The sequence below is a fragment of the Vespa mandarinia genome, chromosome 7 (assembly GCF_050613455.1).
Source record: "Vespa mandarinia isolate Hongniang chromosome 7, ASM5061345v1, whole genome shotgun sequence".
In the NCBI taxonomy this organism is placed as follows: Eukaryota; Metazoa; Arthropoda; class Insecta; order Hymenoptera; family Vespidae; genus Vespa; species Vespa mandarinia.
In genome coordinates, this window is record NC_140816.1 from 5,635,213 (window position 1) to 5,647,500 (window position 12,288).

Sequence of the window (12,288 nt, forward strand, 5' to 3'; positions counted from 1 at the left end):
AATAAGCAAAAGCAAGTTAATGCTCATTATACATATACATGTATGTGTATATATATATATACATATACATATATATATATATATATGTATATACATATATATATCTACCTATCTATCTATCTATAGATATAAGTGGAATGACTGCACAATGGAATAATATATTTTATGAGAAAGAGAGATTAGTCGAAGCAGTCAGGTACGTTTTCTCTTTTTTTTTTCTTTTTTTCTTTAACCTCATTTCCCAGCATAAAAATAGCTGAAAATAACGTTAAATGTTAATAGAATAAATTCATTACAGCACCATGTTAAGAGAATTAACGTAAGGGTATAATTCCTATATTTTATACATATATATATATATATATATATATATATATATATATATATATAAATATGACGAATTCGAATATGCTCGTCTTTTAACAAAATGACGAGAGAACTTAAAAAAAAAAAAAAAAAAAAGAAAAAAAAGAAAGGAAGAAAAAAAAAGTTCAACATTGTCGTAGGCCTCAAAAATCTTTTTCTTGTGTTGTCTATAAAAAAAAAAAAAAAAAAAGAAAAATGACGATAGATATAATCGATTGTTCTTGAATATATATCTCTTCCTTTAATTTATCATTTCCTTTCGTTTCATTTTAAAAACGCACCCCTATAACGATCTTAATTTAATGGAAGGCAAAATATCTGCTTCAGTAGTCCTTTCCTAGGACTTTCGTCATCCACATCGTCGTAATCATTTTCATCATAATCAGTAGCAATAATCGCATTATTATTATTGTTGTTGTTGTTACCAGAATCATACGTCACATCTGTTATACTTAGAGAACGGGAGCACATCGGTCTTTCGTATCGAAACGGGAAGATCGGCGGCAGACGATACTCGTTGTAATTATTGTCGTTCTCATTCTCCTGCGAATACGTCATTACGAAGACATCGTTATGATATCCCTGATTATCGGAACTAATGCGAAGGAGGGGATCGATTCGTAGCTTCGACAGTTTGTTTGACAATTCTTCCATGTAAAACTGTTGCATTTGTTGTTCATCTTGTACGTGCTGTGGCACAACTACGAGCGGCTCTTGTCACACACAATCCTCCAGGGACATTAATAATGGATTCACGTATTCGAAGCCCTCGAACTCGCTCTGATCGATCTTATCGATCACTCTCCTATAAGAAAAAAAAGAAAAAAAAAAGAAGAAGAAAAAAGGAAAAACAAAAAAAAAAGAAGGAAATAGAAAGGGGGGGGAAAAAAGTTTTAAACAACGGGATAATATTTATATATTTACATAATTTCAAACGACGATTATTATCTTTCAGATATCCTGATAATAAAGATAAACTATTAGATAACTTTCAGAGATACCCTGATAATAAGGATAAACCATTAATACTCGAATCTCTCAAACTAACCTTCCAAGTTATCAATAGTTAAAAACTTACGGATCATCCGGCGTCAGATGTACTGGCTCATCGGTGAACTCCGGCGGGAAGTTTGCCAAATCGCGGTCAGAATCCAAGCGTGGTTTATATGGCGGCGTGACTTGCTTCTGTTCAAGCTGCACATTATCGATTAACATAGCTCGTTAGAATCCATATATTCAAAGAGTTACCTCTATATCTATCTATCTATTTATTCTGAATAGAAAAGAGAGAAAGAGAGAGAGGAGAGAGAGAGAGAGAGAAAGAGGGAGAGTGAAAAAAAAGACATACCATTTCCCAATCGATCGCCTTGAAGAAAGAATGCGTGACTATATCGAAAAAGGCCGAAGGCCTCTTTCCACAACCAAGTCTCTCAGCGGGATCCTTGCAAAGGAAGCCTTTCAAAACGGAAGCGGCCTTTACCGATAACGATCGCGGAATACGAATCGTCTTTTGTAATATAACTTGGAAGAGATAATCCTCGGTATTCTGATCGGGATTCTCCGAAGCACCGGCGATGTCGAAGGGGCTACGACCCGCCAACATTTCGTACAATAAAACGCCAAGAGCCCACCAATCGACTGAAAAGCTATAATCCTCGCCACGCAATATCTCCGGGGCTATGTAGTTAGGTGTTCCACAGAAAGTTGCAGTGGTATCGCTTTCTCGGACACCCTCCTTGCACATTCCATAATCCGTAAGCTTGACGTGTCCCTCGTGATCCAGCAATACGTTATCCAGTTTTAGATCTCGATATATTATACCTGTCGTGTGAATATTATTGTTTTCATTATATCTTTATCCAAAATAATTTTGGGGATTAAAATTTATATAAGAATTTTATATACTAATGATAATGAAAATTTCTAAACGTAATCTATATGCTTTAAAATGAAGATAAAATATATATATATATATATATATATATATATAAATTAAAAATTAAATACCTCATATATCTCTATTTACCTTTCTCGTGCAAGAAGTTCAACGCAAGACTGATCTCAGCCGCATAAAAGCGTGCATGTTCCTCAGGAAGTCGACGCTGCCTTTGCATGTGGAACATAAGATCACCACCTCGGACGAATTCGATGACGAAGAAAAGTCGAGAGGGTGTTTGGAAACACGAATGAAGGCCAACGAGGAAGGGATGATTCGAGGCAGTCTCAAATACATGCTTCTCCGTTTGCACCCAGTCAATATCCTCATCGTCTGTTACCAATGCCTTCTTGATCACCTTCATCGCATAGATCCTTTTGGTACGTTTAAGTTCGACCATGAGAACTTTTGCATAAGAACCACGACCAATCACCCTGATGAGTTCGAAATCGTTCAACGAGTATTGCCTCTGCATATCGTTTGAATTATCAGCGCCAGTAACCGTATCCAATGCCAATTCTTCCCCTTCGTAGCTACCGGTTCCTGTTTTTAGATTAAAAAAAAAAAAAAATAAAAAAAAAACAGATGAAAAAAACAAGAAAAAGTAATGAAGAAATCATCTATAAATCCATACCTTAAAAAGAATTCTTTCTTAACGTATTCGACTATAGAAAAACTTTTACATAGACTCAGTATACTGATCTAATATTTCTTTTTTTTTTTTTAAATAAAATATAAATACAAATATATATACATGCACGCGCACACACATACACACACACAAACAAACATACATATGTATATAATTATATCTTTTAGATCATTAGATTCTTTTTATCCTTGTTAAATCTATTATCCTTATTAAAAAAGAAAATTTGACTGAGAACGTATTAATATAATCGCGATTTCTTACGATTACGTGAGTGCTCCTCAACGATCGGCGACTCAGCGATCTCGTCTTCGAGATGAGCTGCCGGACTGCAACGTAGAGAATCAGGCTGTTGTTGATCGCCGTTCCTGTCGATCGTCTGGGATTCCGTGCTCTGCAATTGTTGTTGTTGCTGTTGTTGCTGCTGCTGCATGCTCAAGCAGGGCTTCCGCACCACCTTGTGACATTTCTTGTGTACAAGGAGCTTGCACTGGATACACTTGAATCCCTGCCGACCCAGTCCCCAGATCCGATCCTGGCAGAACGCGCAGAACGCCCGCTGAGAAGGAAGTCAAACAAGGAAGTTAGTTATCGATAGTACCTATACCTATATTGGCCCTTTTCTGTCTCTGTCCTGTGTTTGTGTATGTATATGTGTCTCTCTCTCTCTTTCTCTCTCTCTCTCTCTCTCTCTCTTTCTCTCTTTCTCTCTCCCTCTCTCTCTCTTTCTCTCTCTCTTCCTCTCTCTTTCACACACAAACACACACAAACATTCTATTTCTCCTTTTATCTCCCTCATCGTATCAGAGTCTCGATCCGATTCCGCCATACGTTATTCTCAGCCTCTCCAACCATCGAGACGAATCCACGTTACTACTACGTTTATTGCATTAGTTCTTCAGGCGTGTAAAAGAAAAATAATATTCAAACGTACGTTTTGTTATCATATAGGCGGCAGCGTATTCTATATGCCAGAACAGCGAAAAAGTGTTTGTATTGCGTCTAATCTTTCGAATGAAGAGAGAAAAGATAAAGAAAAAGGAAAGAAAAAAAGGAAGAAGAAAAAAAGAGAAGAAAAAAAAAAGAAAGAAAATGGAAAAGAAAATAAATGAGAAGATCCTTCTGCGAGAAAGCTCGATTATCAACGAACTTTCACTAGCCAGCAAGTTTCCTTCTTCCTCTTTCCTCGTACGATTATGTCGTTTGATCATGTTTTAAACGAAAGGGAAAAAGATAGAATTCTATATATATATATATGTGTATATATATATATATATGTATATATATATATATGTATATATATATATGTATATAATATACAGGCTCGATGATGATTGATATGTATATGAAAGAGAAAAAGAAAAATATATATATATATACATATTGAAATAATAATGAAAAATTTTAATTGTAAAAAAAAAATATCTATATATATACATATATATATATATATGTATATATATATACATAGATATATTGATGCTTACCCGATTGAAGCGTTTCGCCTGAAATATATGTCCATTCACCCGGTACAGCTTCCTCCACCTACGTGCTCCGCGTCTGTATATGCTTCCTTTGGAAAATGAAACCAAATAATTGTCACAAAAGGCTGAAGGAATTTTATGTGGGGGTGGTATTAGGGTAAAAGGATTTACGGTGATTGGAATACCTGTGATATTAATTTATCTCGCGCATATCGAAATGAAGAAAATAAAAAGAAAATATAATGAGAAGAGCATGTCATGACAACTTAATGAATGTTTTGAGGAACGATCAATAATACAACAACGACAATAACAATACGTAATAACAATGCAAAAAAGGCAACATAAATTATCAGCAAAGAAGAATTGTGTGGATGATTTATAAAAATATATATGTAAGTGCATATATTTCTCTGTTTACTACTCGTCTGATATAATGTATATATGTTAATAAATAAGAAATGATAAAATATAAAAATGACTTTAATGTAACAATGACAATAATTCTTCCAAGCAATCTTTTCTTCTACGTTTCATACGTCTCTTTCGCGTGTTATGTTTAAATATATATACATGTACACATGTTTATATACATATATATTATACATAGATAGAAATGTTTCTAACCGTGTTGAATAACTTGAAGAAAGAATCGGATTAAACTTAACTGCTCCATGCTTTCGTAAAATCGTTTAGAAATCGCACGTGTTCAATAGGAATCTTACTTCGCGAGAACGAAAACGCGATATAATATACACACATATATATATATTAATATATATATATATGTGTATATGTACGTAACAAAACACAAAAACGGAAATGAGACGCACGACGGAAAATTTGTAAACATCTCGTATTTAGTCGTGGGACAACCGCGAAATTTTAAATATTCTACGTGCTTGAAAGTATCTTTCTCTCGTGGAATTACTTGGATATACATACATACATACATACATACATACATACATACGTACGTACATATGTACATAAATAGATTAATACATACATATGTATGTATATGATCGTGAACGAAAAAAGAAATCAATATGACGAACGATGATGATAATGATAATGATCATGATGACAATGACGATGACGATATGATGATTTGTCACGATTCGTTCGGATCGATTTACAAATTTTCCATCGATGGATATTGCCGAGAATACACACAAAGTATTTGGGGTCGTATCCATTTTATCGTCGTTCGTCGACCAACTCGCTGGCTAGTATACGTATCAAGACACGATCGAAAGCAACACTACTATAAAACAACAACGAGCATCGATATAATATACTATATACTGATGGCGTTAATGCAACGAAACACTCACTGTCTTCTCCTTGACAAGGCATTCCTGGGGCGGGCGGCACATTTGGAAAAACTGAAACAAATGTGAATCACTTACGTTATTTTCTTTTTCTTTTTTTTTTTTCCCCTTTTTTTTCTTATATATATATATATATATGTACATATAAGAAAATATTGTATATATATATATATATATATATATACATATATATATATATATAAGAAATGTATTGTTGCTTTTCTTTTTTTTCTTTTTTCCTTTCTTTTTCCTTTTTCGTTTTTTGTTTTTTGTTTTTTGTTTTTTGTTTTTTGTTCTTTTTTTTTGTTTTGTTTTTTTTTCCATTATTTTGTATATATGTATATACAATATCTATGTAAAAAGAAGAATAATGTTGAACGAGTTGAAAAGTCACGAAACATGAATAACATGAAACGTTAATATAATAAAGGAGAAGAATAAATAGTATATTGAAAAACATCTACTTACATACATACCTGTATTTTATATCTCGTATGTTTCTTTTTTTCTCTTTCTTTTTTTCGTAATTAAAATATATTTTTCTTTTTATAATTAAATAATCCCAAAGAAAATTCTTTAATATCATTCCGACGTATATCGTACGAACGTATTCGTACTTATTAAATAATCACGAAAGGAATGAGAGAAAAAATTGTCGAATAGATTATACGTCTGTGTTAGTTAGGAAAAGACAAGAAATTAAAAATTTTATGATTGAGAGAGCACTCATTTCGATCCTTCGACTCTCGTGAGTTACTTGACTCATATTTTATTCTGTACTTCGGATTTACTGCATATATCCAGCTTAGCTAGGTATACTATACCATAATAGTAAATATCAATGAAGTAAGAGTCTCCAAGGATTTGAGAGAGAGATAGAGAGATAGAGAAAGAGAGAGAGAGAGAGAGAGAGAGAGAGATACAGAAATAAAGAATGGATAAAGAATGAGCGATGAACAGTCTAAGTTCGAGCTTTCATATCATAACAAGTATGTAATACTAATCGTATGTCTATATATTACGAACACACGCGATCGTGCACACATACACACACACATACGCACGTACGCACGGATGCACGCACACGTGCATATAAACATAGCATAGATCTTTTCCTAGTCTCGCTCGAATAGCGATTTTCTTTATCGGTCGCAAACATTCGTAATTGCTTCATTGCATTCTCTCTTTTTCTCTCGTTTTCCGAGCGTTCTGATTCAACGATTTGAAAAGCAATAATGTATTTTATAGAGAAATGCGTTTTAATATATCGCACGACTAGTTTCACGTAACTTTGAATGAAAAGATATTTTCCCAATCTCTCTTTCTTTTTCTCTTACATTCTAAACGATTAAAATAAATCAACGAAAGAATTCATCCCATATCACACACACACACACACACACACACACACACGCATATATATATATAAATTTATATACGTATGTATAGAAGGTACGATCGAGCTTACTTTGTTCCATAGATGTTTATCTTTTATAAATCGTTTATTTTTTGTTCGTTAACGTCAGAGAGACAATTGCGAGAAAGAGAGAAAGAAGAGAGATAGCGAAGAAAGAAGAAGGTTAAGTGTCGTTGCGGAGCAAACTGCTGGACTTGAAGCTCCACGGACACGGTCGATGGACGAATCAAGAATGCATGTATATTTATTAAGCTAGAATACACCGGTCCTCACTGGGTTTAATAAAGCCACGAATATAGAACTCGCGTTAAGTCGATGACGTTGCTAACGAGGGGATGCTAACGTGTCCATGCCTATCTTACGAAAATTATCAAACCGTTATAATAACTTTAAACTTCATATAAGGGAAGTAGACATTTGATATTTCATGCTATATATATATATGTGTGTGTTTCATGCTATATATATATATATATGTGTTTCATGCTATATACATATATATATATGTGTATATATAGCTATGCAATTAGTTATACATTTCTTATACAACCTAACTGCACTTCACTTTCTTCATATCATCTCGACATGTGCAAACATGCATACATATGAACATGTTGTGTATATAGATGATGAAACCACGTTCATAGACATAAAATTGAATAATTAAATATAATTTCGTAACGCGATCATTAGCGTAGACTTTGTTAAAAAAAATCCTATTCGTCTGTTATATCGGATATGTCGGATTTAATACGTTTAAAGATTTTCGATAAATTGATTAAACGAAAAATATGTAAAAATCCATTTAGAAATAAATATCTCTCTCCCCCCCTCTCTCTCTATGTATGTGTATGCATATATATATATATATATATAAAATGCGTACGTGCATGCGTACGTGTATGTATTGAGTCTAACTCACGTTTCGTTCCACTTCTATATCCTCTATAACACCCCTGTGACAATGGCTAACTATAGTACACGAGGAGCATTTCAAGGGTCGTAAGATTTTCATGAATTTTAGATAAAAGTATAATACCACATTTCATAAGTAAATACAAAATAATATTATTGCTGTATAAACAAAATTAAAAATTAAATAAAAATAGAAACGATATTGCTGATCGATTATTCTTTTAACTTTTACCTTGTCTCTCTTATCTATATCTATATAATTTTTCTTTATAATCAATTGATATATTCTTGTAATTGCGACAATTTAACTTTTTCGAAATAGGAAATTGCATATTTGCAACGAAAAAAAAAAAAAAAAAATATATATATATACAGATACAAAGGTGGCAAAAACAAAAGAGAAGAAAAAAAAATATATATACATAAGAAATATCAAAAGAGTTGAAGTTCACGTGTACATTACCTTTGTCCAAAGTTTTTCCATCGTCTAATCGGGCCAAGAATCTTAGGGAATAAAATGTTAAGTTAGATCGGGGTCGTTGTACGAGTAATAAAACTCGATACGCGTAGAGTGGTGGGTTTGAGGGAAACCAGGGAAAGCTAAAAGGAAGAGAGTATCTTATACACGATCGAAGATGTAACAAAGCAACGCGTACTCGCGAAGCGACACTATTCAAGCGCAGACCTCTTCTCACAGACGGTGGTAGCCTCGAACTTTAAGCGGACAAAACAGGAGAGAGAGAGAGAGAGAGAGAGAGAGAGAGAGAGAGAGAGAGAGAGAGAGAGAGAGAGAGAGAGAGAGAGAGAGAGAGAGAGAGAGAGAGAGAGGAGAGAGAGAAAAAGGGAGAGAGAAAATACCAAGAGATAGAGAGAGAGAGAGAGAGAGAGAGGAGAGAGAGAAAAAGGAAGAGAGAAGATACCAAGAGATAGAGAGAGAGAGAGAGAGAGAGAGGAAAAAGGGTCATTTTTTTGTCAACCATTTACGTATGTATGTTATGTTCGTGTATATAGTAAATGTAGACACAAAACTTTCTACAAACACATAACGGAAAATAACAATGTTGCAAGCATCAGAATCTCTCTCTCAGATCGTTGAAAAAAGTTAAGCTCGTTTACCAACTCGATACTATGTTTTTCTCTCTTTCTTTCTTTTTTGTTTTGTCCCTTTTTTTTTGTTTCTCTCCAACTCTCTCTTTCTCTCTTTTACAATTGCAAAAACTGACGAACTTGCTATCGGTGTAAAAAAAAAGTAATGGAATGTTAATGTATACGTACACGTATGGTACGTGAGTTCTATGAAAATTGTACAGGGAGAACATGAAAATCCCATAATTTCTCGATCATACGTATATGTAAGTAGTACATGTGTATATAAAACTACATACATATTAAACAGTGAAACTGTCCAAAGATAAAATTCATTTCGATAAAGTTAAGGCTATAAATCTTTAAAAAGAGAAATTGCATTAGCTATTACTAAAGTTCGAAATGTTTCGTGTCGTGAACTTCAAGATTAAGAACATGAAAAAGTGAAATTTTAACGAGTCGCGTTTTATAGTTCGCGTGGTGTCTTTTTAGTACTTGTTATAAAATATTATATTATAGAGATACAAGTTATAATATTTTCTAGGTTTCAATGTTATTCAGATATATACTTTGATACTTAATTACTTAATACCTTAGCATAAAGTAACCATAATAATATAATTTAATTTCTTTTCATAATATATTATAATTAATAATTAATTAAATAAAAATTGAAATTAGATTTGACGTTAAATGTGTTTAAATAATGAAACAAGATCAAGTTTCTAATCAGTAAAATTTTAATAACCCGATCTTTCAGATCCATTCGCAAATAATATTATATTGATACATATATCGAAGCTATAAAAAGGGTCAAAGAGAAAACGATCGAGAACACCGACTGGCGACGAGTGGATTCGATTCGAGTAAAAATGAATGCGTCTTTTTTCTCGTGACATCGTGTCGCGTCGAGTTGAGCAATTAAAGTAACATCATCGGTGCTGAGTGTCGCTTTAAGCTCTCTCGAATTGAAAACACAATGATACAAGTTTCTCGTAAATATATGTATATATACGTACCGACATAAAAAAAAAAATCAAAAATCTTTTCGAATTTTTGTCACTGTAAACTCATAACGGAGTATAATAAAGGCTATATTTTTATTCTAACAAGATACAATAAAAATATTAGGTATCACGTAAGTGTAATCATATCGTATTAATTCAATCAATAGTCTTCGAACACTTTGAAAGTATTTGTAATATCGATTAAAATCTCAAAAAAAAAAAAAAAAAAAAAGAAAATATAGATCAATATTGTAAAAAGATAAATCGACAAAGTGATTACAATCAACGCAACTTTCTTCTATTTATGCATAAGAAAGGAAGAAAAAAAAATAAATAAATAAAAAATATTATAATATCTAAAATATCAATTTGTATGTTAAATATCTTGGATGTTATATAGCAAATAAAAAAAACTTAACGAAGCTAACAAAGTGGTTTTATTATGTCCAGTCTACTATCTTGGAACAAATATAATCTTCTCTTCTAAAACACCAATTTATATGTTAAACACATTAGAATATCAACGTGTATTCAAATAAATATAAAAAATATATATATATACAAATGTACAGAGAGAGAGAGAGAGAGAGAGAGAGAGAGAGAGAGAGAGAGAGAGAGAGAGAGAAAGAGAAGGAAAGAGAAATAGAATTCAAAATGTGTAGGACGAAAAGCAATTTCTTGTAAAACCGAGATAAAACTTGAACGCGATGATCTTTATAATTGCTGATTTCCTTTAGAAAATCATATTAAAGAAGATAGGAAGCAAACAGAAAAAGAAAAAGAAAAAGAAAAAAAAAAAAGAAAAAAAAAAAAGATACAAATAAATTAGAAACTCGAAGGAAAGAAAATAAGAAGCATGATGCACCACCTTCCGCAATCGAGAAGAGGCAAACGAGGAAGACCATTTGGAGCAACTTCTCTCTCAACGTCCTCTTTAATAAAGAACGGTGTCACAGGCGGCGGCGTTATGGCGCGCAAACTATGAGTGTGATCAATGACGAAGGCACGAGAGGATGACTTTGAAATACTCTTAATAGCGTTTGCTCGACAAATCGAGGTTACATGTATGTTACCTATGTACATTTAATATGTATACATAAACACGTGTCTAATATAAAAGAGAGAGAGAGAGAGAGAGAGAGAGAGAGAGAGAGGAGGAGGGAGGGAGAGAGAGCGAGAGAAAAAGATAAATTGATAAACAGATAAATTATAATATTAACGAAAACACTATGGGACAAATCGATATAATATAAATTTAATTCTAAAATAGACAGGTCAAGATGTTGTTTATCTTCGTCGTACCTACGAAAGGAGTCAGAGAATTTATCAAGTGTCGTTTTGCTTTGTACCATCATACGAGATGAGGAAGCAGGTGATAAACGCGAATACGACATCCGTGCGTTCAAAGATAGAGAAAAAAAGAAAGAGAGAGAGAGAGAGAGAGAGAGAGAGAGAGAGAGAGAAAAAGAGATAGGGAGAGAGAGAGAGAAAGAGAGAGAAGAGAATGATCTCGCGCGATCTCGAACTCTCGATTAGAAACTGAAATCAACGAAAAAGGAAACGACGCTCAAGTCGCGTACCGACCGGTTAGGCGACATGATAAGATTATCTTTTTCTCTATCTCGCTCACTCACTCACTCACTCACTCACTTACTCACTTACTCATTCTCCCTCTCTTTTTCTCTAGTTTCTCTAACACGAGAATCGCGATTTGCAGCGTGTAAGATAAGATAAAGACCGGTAACAGCTGATTACGAACCAGTACATCGATGCGTATGATGATAAAACTCATTGTAATAACATTCAAAGAGATACGCTCTGTGTGAAAGCATCAGTCTCGTTTATCTCTCAATCATCCTCTCTCGTATGTATTTGCGTGCTCGCTGAGTCAAAGTGTTTTCTTGTTATTTTCAACAAGAAAAGATATATCAAAACAAACAAACCGAGAAACACGTTCACATATTTATATATGTTATTTATTAAATGTTTCTTTCTTATATATAATCTAAGTTACAAAGTCTGGTTAAGAAGTTCTATCTGAATGGAATTACAAAGGTTTATTCTCTTTCTCTTTCCATTATATCCAAAATATTG

General features: G+C 33.1%; 2 protein-coding genes across 5 annotated transcripts in view; both read right to left on the reverse strand.

The window, feature by feature from the left end:
• Positions 1-473: 473 nt before the first annotated feature.
• On the reverse strand, positions 474-1,035 carry LOC118440297 (uncharacterized). The gene has a single exon (XM_035863125.2). It carries the CDS (start codon positions 1,033-1,035, stop codon positions 661-663), a length of 375 nt encoding a protein of 124 aa, XP_035719018.1. The 3' UTR covers positions 474-660.
• The window catches only part of aPKC (protein kinase C iota type), a 22,360-nt gene continuing 11,100 nt past the window's right edge, over positions 1,029-12,288 (reverse strand). For all 4 annotated transcript variants that reach the window (XM_085658173.1, XM_085658172.1, XM_085658171.1 and 1 more), the window contains 7 exons: positions 5,773-5,823; positions 4,439-4,524; positions 3,216-3,510; positions 2,393-2,845; positions 1,715-2,187; positions 1,445-1,560; positions 1,029-1,171 (listed from right to left, as the gene is read on the reverse strand). In XM_085658173.1, the coding sequence (XP_085514299.1) occupies positions 1,084-1,171; positions 1,445-1,560; positions 1,715-2,187; positions 2,393-2,845; positions 3,216-3,510; positions 4,439-4,524; positions 5,773-5,823 (1,562 nt within the window). In that variant the 3' untranslated portion in view covers positions 1,029-1,083. The remainder of the gene's footprint in view (positions 1,172-1,444; positions 1,561-1,714; positions 2,188-2,392; positions 2,846-3,215; positions 3,511-4,438; positions 4,525-5,772; positions 5,824-12,288) is intronic.

Excerpts from the sequence above, each read along its gene's own strand:
- LOC118440297 (XM_035863125.2), bottom strand. The coding sequence starts at position 1,035 with ATGCAACAGTTTTACATGGAAGAATTGTCAAACAAACTGTCGAAGCTA.